Source organism: Polyodon spathula, unplaced genomic scaffold (assembly GCF_017654505.1).
Source record: "Polyodon spathula isolate WHYD16114869_AA unplaced genomic scaffold, ASM1765450v1 scaffolds_613, whole genome shotgun sequence".
Classification (NCBI taxonomy): domain Eukaryota; kingdom Metazoa; phylum Chordata; class Actinopteri; order Acipenseriformes; family Polyodontidae; genus Polyodon; species Polyodon spathula.
The window spans coordinates 46,490-60,507 of record NW_024472102.1 but is presented as its reverse complement, the minus strand read 5'-3'; the positions used below and the strand labels follow the sequence as shown (position 1 = coordinate 60,507).

Sequence of the window (14,018 nt, the reverse complement as noted above, 5' to 3'; positions counted from 1 at the left end):
ATAAATAAAGTGCATGAATTATTTGTTAAATGTTTTTTTTTTTTTTTTTTTTTTTTTTTTTTTTTTTTTAGTTAAAGCGCTGAGGAACCTAACAGCGAATTTGAATTCTGACAATTCACAAAAAGAAAAAGTAACGATTAGGGCAGTGGTGGGCAAAGTTAAAAATATAGTCTTACAGTGAAAAATAACATTTTATTAATAACAGAATGCTCTTTTGAAGGGCTTATGCAGCAAATTGCATTGTGTTCACATATTCATAGCTGGTTACAAGTAGTGGTAGCATGTGTCTTATGCAGTTTCTAATGCATGTGGACTGCCTCGCTTTCAGTGCTACAGTGACTGTGAACCCCAGTATTTGTACAAGCACTACAGCATGATATAAAACGAACCAGTCCTTCTGCATCAACACAAGGGTACCATTGAACACTCTCAACATGGTCGGGTTGGTTTTAAAAGAAATTCGTAACTAGCCATTGTAGTGCAATTTTAGAAGTATTGCTTAAGTAGCCAGCTCAAAAAGAAAGGAGCATTAATAATGTTGGTTTATAGTGTTTGAAACAGTAAAAAAAAAAGTCATTTGTGGCACATTTGCAATGGGAGTGTTACTGGCATGTTTAGCCTGTGACTATAAAGTCTGCATCTCAAATGTTTAAGAGCAAACCAGTATATAATAAACACATTTTAGAATCGTGAGACGAGGGTTGGTTCACTTTTGCATCCTGGCTGATGCAGACTCAGATGCCTGAGGACTAGTGTTGGCCACCACTGTACTGGGACCACAGTGCAAATTAAAATAGCACCTAACTGCTGTCGTTGAGAGAGTGGTGAATGTGTTAATAGCACTACAGGGTGTCGCATTTAACAGTGAAGTAAACAAATGTTTAAGACATTGTCAACGTCTTCATTCTTTTAAATCCAACAACTAAAGCAAATCTGTTAAAATGTGTTAAATTCATTAAGGAAAATGAAAAATACACTTTTTCCAACTAGGATTTTGATTATGGAAATGTATTCTCAATTGCATGTGTTGTTCTATGGATGAAGAAACCCACTGTCTCCCTCTAGGGGCAGAGAGGGGACATTGCTTCCAGACACAACTACTCAACATCAGGCCTGTCCCCGCCCACAGAGAGCTTTCAGAGCAGGCCGTCACAAAGAGCAATGGTTCTAGAACCAACTGCCCACGCTACACTGCCCTCTATTGGGCTACCGTGGTACTACATTAAAAAAAAAACAGGCTGTCTACCATACAGCATAGAAAACACACAATGTAAACATTATAAAAACAGTACATCTAGCATACATTCTTACAGTACATATTGCAGTTTGTCATTTTTGATATAACCAGAAAAAAAAAAAAATTAAAAATCATTTAACAAAAAAGGCTGGATTGTCCACTTTGATTGCCCAGCAGAGCACTTCAGATTCCAATATATTCGTTCAATGCAATTTGAAATTCTGTTTACTCCCCTTAGCTACACAGGTCTCACAGAAGCAGGTGCTTCAGCAAACATGTATTTAAAACAGACACCTGGTACCACACTACGGTTCAAGAAAGTGAAAGGTTTGCTTTCCTTCCAAGCCTTTTACTGTTCTTCCTGGGTCATTTCACCTTGGCAGCGGATTCTGGGACAAAGCATGTTACTGGCTGAAAGCGTGCCAGTCAATAAGGGAAGCAGCCGATTGGCTACTGACAGGAAAGAAGCCAGGGAATGGGGGTGGGGACAACTTCACCCTTCAGGTAAAATGACCCAGGAAGTACAACAGTCTGGAAGCATGGCTTGTAAACAGACATTTCTTTAGCCTTGTTTAGTATCAGATACCATTTTAAATTGAAAATGTATTTTCTTTAAAAACTAAAGACCCATATAATGAATGTGTGTGCATGGGCATTGGGTGTAAGTAAAACCCCAGTATTACAAAACTAACCATGGAACCTGCTGGACAATCAATAGAACCCCCCCAGGCAGCGAGCGGGCAACCTCACTTCAATACACCTCCTGTTTGAGAGGTTATAACCCTTTCAGTCTTTGCATAGAGAACTTACAGGATCCTGGCAGGTAACAAGAGCAGCAAGGGGGTAATAGAGACCCAACACTGACTGTAACCAGGTGGTGTCTATTCTCTTGTGTGCATGAGGAGTTTTAAGGTGGGCTGGGGGGGGGGGGGGGGGGGGCAGTAGTTGTGTGCAGGGGTCTCTATCTGGTGCAGTTTGGGAACCATGAAGTGAAGCCGAACAGTTCTGTTTGCTCAAACTGGACATTTAAGATTTCTTGGGAATTACTTAATTGGCTATAACCCTTTAAATAATTATACAAGGTCTTGGCCTGGACTGGAAGAGTACTGGGGAGTCTTTCCAAGCTCTCCTGTGCTGTCTAGTTCCCCAGATACTCCCGGGCTTTCTCCAGCCCCTCCTTCAGGAAGCGGACGTACGTGGCGGTGGTGGGGTCCTCAAACCCTGCTGAGAAATCAAAGGGGTTTCCCTCGTTTGACTCCTCAGGTCTCATGGAAGTCACGTCTAGGAAGTAGTTTGCGTTGATGTGGTGAACCTGCAACACAAAAGAACAGGATCAAAACAATTAAAGGGCTTAAATCATACACACAGACAAGTGAAACTGACCTACAGCACAGGAAGTGATTTCAAACCACATCCAATTGATTCTACAGCGCAATAAAAAATTAAAAAAAAGAGTAGCATTTCATGTGTTCCTTCCTGTAAAAAGGCATCATTAAAAATGGAGTACAACACTACACAGCATTAAAAAACACAAAGACAGTGAGGGCTTTATAGAAATTGACTTACCACAGTCCCATTGGGCAGACACACCATCATCTCCACAGGGAAGTTGTACTTCTCTAAATGCAGGCTGGCTAACTGAGCGTGGGCAGGGTTCCCCTTGTTGCTCTAGGAAAAAAAACCAACATTTCAACTGAACCTGGCCTTTAAATAGCTCTGTGCCCATCTGTGTACTGAGCTATCAAGCTGGATTCAATCAGAGACTTCGAAAATGTGTTCAACTCCGAAAATGCACCAGTAACATTTCAATGTGAAGAAAACATATTCAAACAAGGATGGGTACTGTTACTTGTAATATTTTCTAAGGATATTATACAACAGCAAAATAAATATCCCACAAGCGGGATGTAAAAACTAAATTAGACTCTCATTAAAATTGAAAGCGTAGTGTGTGCGCGTATGCAGGAGTGTGTGCGTGTATTTGCAGCTGTTATTATTGCTTGGTTATTTAGAATAAACAGAGTAAACATGTTAGTGTGTAGCTGTTTAGGTTACTTTTTAGTGCAATTGTCAATTACAAACAGTTCTGCTGCACTTGTAGTTGACCCCTGGTGTGGTCCAGAGAGGGGCACTCACCTGCAGCTCCTCCAGCTCCTTCACCAGAGACCAGCTGCTGACGAAGCTCTGATTGAGCAGAGCCAGGACGGGCGAACTTTCCAGGACTGTCTCCCGGAGAGTCCGCCCCGAACCTGGGAGACAGGGAGAGACGGGGAAACGATTACACACAGCTCTGCTAGCCCACCATCACATACCAGCTGCACTGCGCACGTATACACCTCTCTCTCTCTCTCTCACCTCAGCAGGACTGGTCATCCAAGGCCCCCCACAGCAGCAGGGAGTGCACCAGCTTATTCTCTGCCTTGGCTCGGTCAAAGGCTTCGCTGAAGGGATGGTACGAAACCTACCAATGAAGGACATAGTGCATGGGTCCACTAAACGCATCAACAGCAGCCGAGAATAAAAACCTGAAGCCTCGACCTGACCTTGTATTGCCTTGTGATTGGACTACCTGAACAATAGACTGTATATGAAAAGTGATGGTAGCTCATATTGAGACCCTTGAATGAAAACTACAGCTCTCCTTTACAATGCTATAGTTGGGAGCCATGCTCTAGTTCCAAGACTGTGCTATTTCTGTTCCATCTTATAAGGAGTGTGCTAGCATATGTAGCAAATGAGGGACCCTTATAATTGGCTCTGCAGTATAATAATGGGAACCTTATAAAAGGGGGACACTGCAAGACTCAAGTGTTTGTTGTCAGTATGGCAGGAGGGGTAAGATTAATATTTCATATGCATATCAGTTAACGTAGGCTAATGCTAAGGGTTTGAAGTATCCCTCTGGTGTCCCATTCTCTCTGCCGGAGCAGACTTGCCTTCTTGAAGGGGTACAGAGTGACCTCCAGCCGCCGGCTCGCCTCCTCTCTTGTGATCTGAGAGAGCCACTCAATCTCCTCAAACACAAACTGGATTGGCTCTCCGTTGGCGTCCAGGCTGTCAATCACATTCCCCTCCTCGTCGTGAATGAAAGAGGGAATCGAGGGGGCGGTGGCTTCAAGCTCCATCTGTAACAAACACGGATTAAATGTGGTGGTGGAATGAAATGGGATGGAAACAAGACTCCCATTGCATAGCAGTTTCACCCATTCCAGGCTTTGCCAGGAGCCGGATTAGCCACAGGTCAGGTGTGTCTTATTACTCATAGTAAAACCAGGAATGGATCAAACTGCTGTGCAATGAGAGTCTTATTTCCATTCCCTCACGTCAATAATCAATACAATCCCACAGGGCACGTCACACAGACGATACAACAGTAACCGCCAGCATCAGCCAAGCCTGCTGCACAGACCTGTTCGAATTCTCTTAGTAAAGCTCTGCTGTACCTGGGGCAGGTAGCCAATATCCACCTCCATGTTGCTGCTCTCGCTGGCTCCATACAGCCACTCCATGTCCACGTTCAATGACCTGAGAGCAGAAGAAACGACCAGTGAGAGAACAGCCAGACTGACTGGAGGCTTTGTCATTGGTCTGCTGTCAGGACATTTTCACAATGCAATAACTTACTATACAATGGCAAGGATTGTCCTTCTACTCATTTCAATGGACTATGTGATGTCAAAGATCCTCACAGCCATTGTATACGGCACAACACACCCTGTCGAGCTGCAGTGCTTAATTAGCATGCACTGTACCCTGAAGTATCTGCTATGTAGTTTATAAGCAAGTGTTTCTAATTGTTAATCGTTACTGATGAAAACTATTAAACGTGTGAGCTAACAGCAGCACCAGTGCAGTCTGCAGAGCAGTTACGACTTGTTCAGGCCGAGTATGAAAGGAGCAGGGAAATCCAGCCGCAGACCTGTTGTTGGGAACGTGGAGACGGAATTCACGCACGTGGGAGGAATCCCTGGACAAGACGATGTTTCCTGTGAACTGACCAGGAGAGAACCAGAACGGGAAATCTGGAACATCGTTCAGCTGAAACTCTGCATGGATCCTGAAGAGACAATTAAAAGCAGGCGTGTCAGTAACACACACACACACAGTGCTTGCTGGAAGGTAGTGTATATCCCCCAGGATATAAATGCCACATTACAAGTGTCTGTTCGATGAAAAGTAAGCAACCATGACAAGTACATATCATATGAAGTGCACAAAAAAATCCAATAAATGAATAAATTGGAACCAGCAGCATCATGATAAAAATCAGAGACATGAATATCGTTAGGAAGCTTCATCACAAGTGGACATGCGGTTTACATAAAACTCTAGCGGCCATATTCTGAAGCAGCACTCAAGTGAGCGTTGACAAGGATTTTTGTTTTGTGAGAGTGTGACACACAGAGACGTATGTACCCCCTGATCCCCTGCCTGCTCACCTGAAGACGATGTCGTAGTAGTAGTCGCTGATGGCTCTGACACAGGCCACCGCTCCCTGTGGGGCAAAGCGCGTCTTCACAAAGGGACGCGGGTGGAACATGCTCAGGAGACTGTGAATGAGCACCTGAAACAAACCAAGCGGCACACACATTGTGACATTGAGATTTGTGATGCATGACAAAAGCAACGCACAGCCACTTGCGCGGTCATACAGTTGTAGCATCTCATTACACTTCACACAGAGTAGCTCCTTGGGAGCATCACATGTTTCGGCATGCACATTGTACTGTGACCAGCATGTTGGAACCCAGGTCCAATGTGAAAGGGGAATGTGATCTGGAAGGAATGCTTGATGAAGACGCTCCTCACCTCTTTGCCCCGTGGAGCTGGGGGGTGGTAGCGGTTGTTGGACAGGTATCCTGTGAAGATGTTGAGCTCGCTGGGAATGAGCCACCAGGTCTCCCCCACCTCCAGCTTGTTCTTGGGGGGCAGGAAGGCCCGGAACTGGCTGGCAGAGTAGACTCTGGAGGGGGAAGCAGGGCTCTTCCAGTCCCTCAGTCCGCTCAGAGAGCGGTGGGAGACCTGCAGAGGCACAGCGCATACATGGGGGGGGGGGGTCAACCATCATCTTAGATCAGGGGTCTCCAACTCTGGTCCTGGAAAGCTACTGGAGCTTCTGGTTTTCATTTCAACTTAATTGAACCAATTATAGGCTTAATTAGTCAAGATTAACAGGTGTTCCAGATCCAAACCTGTGTGTCATGACCACTAGGGGGAAACACAAACCTACAGACAAACCTGTGCATCACCACTAGGAGGGGTAATAGTTCAGAGTTTAAACGTTATTCAAAACGTTAAACGTTTATAGCTTTGTCAAACCAGGGCTTCTCGTTATGTGTTATCCTAGTGGTTAAATGTTCAAACATGTTTAATCTTAAAATGAAACAGAATCGAGCATGCTAATGATGCATTTACCCGAGAGGTAAAAAAACGTTGTCTACTTGACTTCATTTCTTTTAGTTTAGCTTGTGTCGTCTTTAAAGGCTGTCAGAAATAATCTGTGACCTTCGTAGGTCTACTTTTCTTATATATTTAAACAGTGTGTGTTTGTGTGTGTATTTATTGAAATGGATGCCAGGATTTTCAATAGAAATCATATCTCCGGTGCTAGGACATGTGAACCCTCAGCATAAACCGATCTTCCCTGTCAGATTCACATGAAGAAATGGGATCTATTGCTATCCCACTCACCCCCAGGAACCCGTCTTTGCTTTTCGTCATGGTTTCCATCACGAGAGGCTGGAATTTGGCCACAACAGTGAGGGTCTCTCCATTCTCATCGGGGCCCCACTCCTCCTCGAACTCCGAGGGTGGGGAGATACCTGGAGAAGGTAGAGAGCAGGCACCATGCTTTTACAGCTTCAGGAAATACATGGGCAAGGTGTCTATTTATTTATCCTGCCACTATCTGCCTTTGCAGCTTTCCTGACTTACTGTACACTGCCAGTGCTCAAAAAGATTTGTGTCCAAAATTGTGCCTTGCAGTGTAGGTTAGCTGTATATGTTAAATAATTTGACACTGGCAACAAACCAGTTCCCTGACTTTTTATTTAATTTTTGAAACTGTATTAATAAGCAATTCACATTCTGTTTAAGACTGTCAAAAGTTTTACAAACACATAGTTAACATTAAAAACCTCTATAGCAAAATATGAATTATTTTCAAACACCTGTGAGTTTCTCTGCTATGGTTCTGAACTCGTCTGGGCTGAGGAACATGTCATTATCAGAGTCCAGCGAGGAGAAGAGAAACAGCCCTTCATTCCCCAGACAGTGTAGGGCAGCCTCCTGAAAGACAATACAGAGCTCTGAGACCTGTCTGCATGCATTCCAAAATGAATACTATACACAGATCCAGTATACACACAGCCGGCAATGGTTTGCTTGTTTATCTGGTTGAACTGAAGTCATTTCACTATAGACTTAAACTGAAAGATGAATAAATAATGGATGAATTAAACTGGGACATTGCCCTCTATTACACTGACACAACTTTCAACTGAAGCACTTATTATATTTTGACAGAATTGGTAAGCAACACTCATGCAAATAACCATTGTGGGTATGACATATCTAGATTCCAACTGAAGTTACATTTTGCCAAAATCTGCCTTTGGTTCCCCCACTGATACAATATGTTACTCTGTTCTCTAGAAGCTCCAATTGCGATATACAGGATACCGAAGGCCAGCAGTTTGCTGGTTCAGTTTCTCAGGAATATCTAAAATACAAAGATTCAACAGAGAATACTCTGGGGATAACTTGCAGTTGGTTGTGCAATTTTTTGTTACGTTTGGAAATAATTTATCTGGACACAGGGATAGAAAAATGACTCCCATTGCATCAGTTTGCTCCATTCCTGGTTTTACTATGTTTAATCAGCATGCCTGAGCAAGCTACCTGTACACTGTCCATAATCAAGCTTGTATTAAAACCTGGAAAGGGTGATTGTGCTATGCACTAGGGGTCTTCTTCCCATTCCTAAGGACATCTGTTAACCCCACAGACTCATTGCATCCCGGTCACAGCACTTCAACCTGCAATATCTTTGAAAAAGACTGCCACATTACATAGCAACACTAGGTCCTTGTCACAAAACACAAACACTGTTTTATGGACTGTTTCATTTAATGTCCAACTTCGCAGTCTTCTTTTAGAAAGGGTGTGTTACTTTATTTTCAGTTTTAAAATCATTATTTAACCTAAGAGAATGTTTATGAACACTGCAGATCTTCAGCAAACGAAAGTCCTTACTAAAACACTTTAAAATGGCTGTGACAGTTTTGTGAATAGGGCGGACTGTGCAGGAGATAACAATAACAAAATACTGGTGAGCTACAAATGTCATGTCCTTTGTTTGCCCATATGTTTCATCACAATACAAAGTTAGCCTTCATAAATTACATAATAAACGGGGGGAGGGGCTGACCAAAAAAAAGAAAAAAAAACATTTAAAACCAAATGTTTCTGTTAAACAGTTGTAAACAATGTCTCTTGTTTGTGAACAAAGTTGCTTTTTTTAAAGGACTTGGCGTTGTTCCTGCAACACACACATCCTCTCGCTTAGCAGCGGCAACAACTTCAACAGCGGTGTTAGTTTAACAGCAAAACGCCATGAACACAGCAACACGCTCACTGTCTAACACGCTGTTTTTTGTTTACTGTATTGAAAACAATATTGTTAAGCACGTTACCTCTAAAAATTCAATATTTCAAATATAACTTGCGGGAGTACGTAAATAACGCGTGGATGCGCTCCCTAAGTCAGCACTCGGTGCGTTCATTTACTTAAAAAGCAGACTGCTTTGGTGTGGTCGAAGGAGACCTAGCGAGACAAATCATTCATTCACACCCCAGGGAGAAATAGCAGACGCTGGAAGCCTCCAAAAAGGGCACTGCAATTATAAAGTGCCGTTACAAATAATAATAATAAACAAACTATTGTACATTCTAATGCAAAAATCATATTTAGTTATTTATTTATAGGTATTTCAAAGGCATATCAGTTTATCTTGAAGTTATAACATTCCAAAAGAGAAACAGTGATATATGTTTTTTTTAATATATATATATATATATATATTATATATATATATATATATATATAATATATATATAATAAATACAACAATCACTTACTTGACGCCTAGCGAGTAGCCCATCGCGGTAGTATTTTATTCCCAGCAGCGAAGCGATCGGAACAAACAGAAGGAGAAACAGTACGGTAAGGAGTTTGGAACAGCGGCGGCGACGGGAGCGCTCAGGGTGCGGTGCTGGTCTTGCTTTTTCCGACGACTTCGCGTTTCTATCATCCGAGGCCAAATCTTCCTTCTCGCCGTTCTTTCTTTTCCTAACGTCCATGGCCATGTCTCATTCAGTTGCCTCCTTGGGCTCGGAATAGCCCCGTGTTTCAACTGTTCACGCTCGCTCTGGCCCCATTTCTGAAAACCACGGACACTGGATGTCTTTCTTGTGGCGCTGCTGCTTGTGAAACGCCTAATGGTGCATGGGAAAGTTACTGTACTGTGTCTGGCACAAACACAGTCAGCCACACTGCAGTCTTAAAGCGGCATTGTGCTGGTTTCCACTGGTCAGACCCCCAGAGAGAAGGCAGACCGCTGCCTGTTGTTACAATTTTAAAGACACAGTCCTTCCATTTCACCGCAAACAACAAATACACATAAATATTCCATTCAACATTTTTCCAAAAGGAAACACATACCAGGATTAAATCAAAGTTAATGCGCCACATTGTAAACGGCTTTGTCGGAAGTGCTGAATGTTCAAATGCAGCGCTATAGAACCAGAATGTAAGAACATAAGTTTTACTGAAAGTTGCTTTAGATTCCTGGCAACAAACCCCTTGAGGTGATGTAGCTCAGTTACAATCCATTGGCACAGCTGCAATCAAACCAGGACTTGGGCAGGTATCAGAAGAGCCGCTATTTCATTATTTTCCTTGCAAAAAAGAAAAGTAGAAAGGAAGAGAGGACCCTGATAAGCCAGCCCACACTAACAAAATCACTCCTTTTATATCTTTCCCTATGAAGGTAGCCTATCTCTTAACAGATGAATTACATGCTTTTACTTATACTGACTCCCTCTATTTTATGTATTTATTTCTGTTTGTAATATGAAAATTATGTGTGATCAACTACTACAATCCATTTCAGAAGTGGGGAAAAATGTGAACAATTAATTTCTATATCTACTTTATACCCTGTTGCCAATACACTGGAAAACACAAGCAAAATAACAAAATGTGTAAATATGCAGTCACGTGTGGTGTCATGTGATCCACTAGACCTGCATTAGCTGAGTGCAACTATTCAGAAACAATCCCAGGAAAGCAGGATCATAGTGACTTCCCAAGACGTGATCGCGGATGCCTGTGCCACCCCTAGACCTATAAAGAATGTTTCCTTGCAGAAAACCACAACTCTTTTTGCAGCTTTTATTTGTACACATTCACATACAGTAGCATACAAATTACAGCCACTCGTTCCTAGATCTGAAACACAGTCTTTACCTGTAACACACGTGCACATGTTTATTATTTTTTTTGAAAGAACAGATCAGTGTGAGGTATAGCATAAAAGGCAGATATCTGACTAAAAATATATCATCATTATTTTTATTTTTGGGAAATTAGATTTTAAAAACAGTTTCTTTTTTTTCTGCGTGGTGCACAGGACTGGTCATTAACACATACAAGGGCTGGACACAAAATAAACACTGCAGAATGCAGCACGCAAATGATCTGTTCAGAGGACCGAGTCACGGTTATGCAAATCACATCACTGAGATGCATTCTGTAATGTATAAACGTCAATTATTGAAGGCATAATAAAACAATCTGATGATTCTCAGTAATCCATCCTACCCAAACATTTCTTCACGCACTACAACATACATACAGCACCCCACACCCTATTCAGTATTGTAGCAGTTCACATTTGTGGTGAGTAACCTTTGCAATGTTAATAATTAAGCTGGACAGCCAAACAATTCCGTCACCTTTAATATACAGTGTGGTTCCAGTTGCACAGCTGATCAGGGGTTAGGCACATGAATAAGGTATGGTAAGTTGCCAACACACTCAGTCTAGTACATCAGTTACTAAACTGGTATTTGAAACCAGGTCCCCCTTCTTACAAAACACACTCTTAACCTGCAGTATTGCACGTCTCCTTATACAAAAAAAGGTCTATTACCCCTCAACCAGACATAGTGGGGCACACCACACACCCTGGAGGCTATCACAACTAGACGACGGCAACACAGGTACTGGGGCTTGCAAAGGCAGACGTGTTCACTTCATCTCCTCTGTCTCCTCCTCGAACGGCTGGGTTTGCACCTCCACTTTCTTGGCCGCGATGTAAGAGCCCATCCCTGCAGCTCTCTCAGCCTCCGCCTGGGTATAGGGCTCCTCCCGCAGCTGCTTCAGTCTGCAAGGAAGACGCATGGACAGAAAGGCAGCACAGATCAGAGGGGGTGTCAAACACACTCCCAAAGGCAGCAGTCACACATCAGAAGTTATGAAGGGGATACAGTGGTTTAAAATAGTTCTACAATGACCCCATTGGATTACATTTTGGGAACAGCTCAGATATTTACTAACATTGCATTTATGATAGAAATCATGCACCGTACTCTCCCTTTGGAAAACAAAAAACAAAAGAGAGAAAGAGGCAGCAATAAAACATTACCTTCTTTTATGCACCTTGGTTTTAACGTGTTCCTTCAAGCTCCTCAGATCCACAAAGTACCGCCTGTTTGTGAAACGGAATAAAAAAAAAAAAAAGACTATATATATTGTATGTAAAACATCTGACCAAATGGGCTTGTAACCAGGAGGTACCCGGTTCAAATCCCAGCTCAAGCGACTGACTCATTGTGTGACCCCGAGCGAGTCACTTAACCTCCTTGTGCTCCGTCTTTCGGGTGAGACTTTTAAGTGTCACAGTTGCACAGTTCACACACCTTAGTCTCATATCTTGTAAAGCGCTTTGTGATGGTTGTCCACTATGAAAGGCACAATATAAAAATAAAGATTATTATTATAAACAAATGATTTATCACTTGTTGAGAAAGGCTTGAGAACAGCTAAAATGAAAACAGTAACAGCAAAGCAGAGGAATCGCAGCGTGCCTGGTAAGCTTGATGAGAAAATGTCTATAGTGTTCGATCTCTGTTTTATCAGGGGTTATCAATGAAATTAATACACAGAACCCTAAACAGTGCCATACTCACGCGCAGTGCAGGCAATAGTGCTGGGCGCTTCCAGTGACATCATAGTCCACCTCCTGGTGCAGCAGCTTGGCCGCGACCTCTGGCTTCATGTCATGATGGATCTGATCCAAGTCCTTGGTCCTCCGTTTGGTTTTCCAGAGCTTCGCTATGTTCTTTTTCTTGTCGCTCTTGTGATTGCCTGTTTGCTTGGACTTCCCCATGGCTTAACTCAAATAAAAATGTACATGTTAATAGATCAAGCAAAATACCAAATACAAACTATCTACAACAAACAAAAAGAACACTTAATTAAAATCTGCAATCTGTTGTCCTCCTAACTTTACATTGTATACTAAAATTTAATTGCAGGTATTTTGTGGCTGTTCACTACAATCTTCTATACTATAGTTACACACTGAACGTCAGACCTTACAACTATAACAGTTAGGCAATACCTAAGGGTGATATGATGTACTGTATACATCATACTGTTACATCACGTGTATGCACTTAGTCAACCAATGGATATCTGGCTTGAACACATTCTCCACTTACCTCATTTACCTTTGCATTTAAACAGAAATGATCCTATCGTATTACATTTCAGTACCGTGATACACATTGTATTGGGAACTATGTCTCCTGAACCCAACCTGTTGTTCTCTAAACAGGGGAACCGAGAACTCCAAGTTGCTTACTCAGACATTAAAATTTCGGAACATTACCTAATAAAGCTAAACTGGGATTCAAAATAGAAATTCAAAATGGGATTTAATTTTTCCAAGTTATGTTTCGGTTATTCGCAATATTCAACATATTGGAATTCCATTTGAATGTGTTCACTGCATCTTCGTCACTACAAAACTATTTTACGCACTCGCAGTTTAATAAAAAAAATAAAAAAAATCAACATAAGAACGCTACATAGGCTGTACAACTAAATATATGATTACTGTATAGCCGTCACTTTTTGAAAAAGGTCTTCCTTACCTTTCCAGCTGCTGTTTTCCTGACAGCTTGTGCTGTTTTTCTCCCACGTGTCTGATTTCCGACCTCAGTCACTGTGCATCAAACAAGCGTTCCGGGTGGAACGGGAGATTGTGCTTGAAGGAGACGTAGATAACTGTGGACGGGCTGCAGGGTGAAATCACAGCACACAAATACAGCATATGCACAGGATTGAATTGGTGCAATGAATGGTTGTAGCACCCGAATGTGTTTTGAAGGTGAAGCTTAAAATAGGACGATTTTTTGTTTGTTTTTTTTTTACAAAGAGGTAACACATCGTTTGGAACAGGGGTTCTTAAACCCGGACAAGTTAATTATAAAATGTTATAGCTAAATGGAAATTTGCAACTGTTAAATAACTGAAAACAAGCAAAAAATGTCTAATTTCGCAAATTATCAGTTCAATTAAGGGTCTAGTTCAGTAATTGAGAGCTCAGTTGGAATGAAAACCAGCAGCCACAGGGGGTCCCCAGGACCGAGTTTGAGAAGACCTGTTTCAGAGCATTCAGTTTGTGTAATTTATTTTTAGAAAAGTGCATAC

The 14,018-nt window shown here is 42.1% G+C and overlaps 2 protein-coding genes across 4 annotated transcripts; both read right to left on the bottom strand.

The window, feature by feature from the left end:
- Nucleotides 1–172: 172 nt before the first annotated feature.
- selenon (selenoprotein N) lies at nt 173–9,821 on the bottom strand. Of its 2 annotated transcripts, XM_041240523.1 has the most exons (13): nt 9,377–9,450; nt 8,173–8,283; nt 7,408–7,525; nt 6,929–7,059; nt 6,047–6,259; nt 5,677–5,801; nt 5,157–5,294; nt 4,681–4,762; nt 4,174–4,362; nt 3,593–3,698; nt 3,374–3,486; nt 2,804–2,905; nt 173–2,549 (listed from the first exon to the last, which is right to left on the bottom strand). In XM_041240523.1, the coding sequence occupies exons 3-13, from the start codon at nt 7,454–7,456 to the stop codon at nt 2,376–2,378; spliced, it is 1,422 nt and encodes a 473-aa protein (XP_041096457.1). In that variant the 5' UTR covers nt 7,457–7,525; nt 8,173–8,283; nt 9,377–9,450; the 3' UTR covers nt 173–2,375. The 2 variants fall into 2 exon arrangements, with proteins under 2 accessions (XP_041096457.1, XP_041096456.1); XM_041240522.1 differs by lacking the exon at nt 8,173–8,283 and having other exon boundaries at nt 9,377–9,821.
- Nucleotides 9,822–10,677: 856 nt separating this feature from the next.
- On the bottom strand, nt 10,678–13,565 carry znf593 (zinc finger protein 593). 2 transcript variants are annotated; one of them, XM_041240524.1, is made up of 4 exons: nt 13,460–13,565; nt 12,491–12,692; nt 11,947–12,009; nt 10,678–11,685 (listed from the first exon to the last, which is right to left on the bottom strand). In XM_041240524.1, the coding sequence occupies exons 2-4, from the start codon at nt 12,688–12,690 to the stop codon at nt 11,550–11,552; spliced, it is 399 nt and encodes a 132-aa protein (XP_041096458.1). In that variant the 5' UTR covers nt 12,691–12,692; nt 13,460–13,565; the 3' UTR covers nt 10,678–11,549. The 2 variants fall into 2 exon arrangements, with proteins under 2 accessions (XP_041096458.1, XP_041096459.1); XM_041240525.1 differs by having other exon boundaries at nt 12,491–12,697; nt 13,460–13,560.
- Nucleotides 13,566–14,018: the final 453 nt, after the last annotated feature.

Coding starts and splice junctions, on each gene's coding strand:
- znf593 (XM_041240524.1), bottom strand. CDS start 12,690: ATGGGGAAGTCCAAGCAAACAGGCAATCACAAGAGCGACAAGAAAAAG. Junction 12,010..12,490: donor CACTATTGCCTGCACTGCGC/GTGAGTATGGCA, acceptor TTTCACAAACAG/GCGGTACTTTGTGGATCTGA. Junction 11,686..11,946: donor ACCAAGGTGCATAAAAGAAG/GTAATGTTTTAT, acceptor TCTTCCTTGCAG/ACTGAAGCAGCTGCGGGAGG.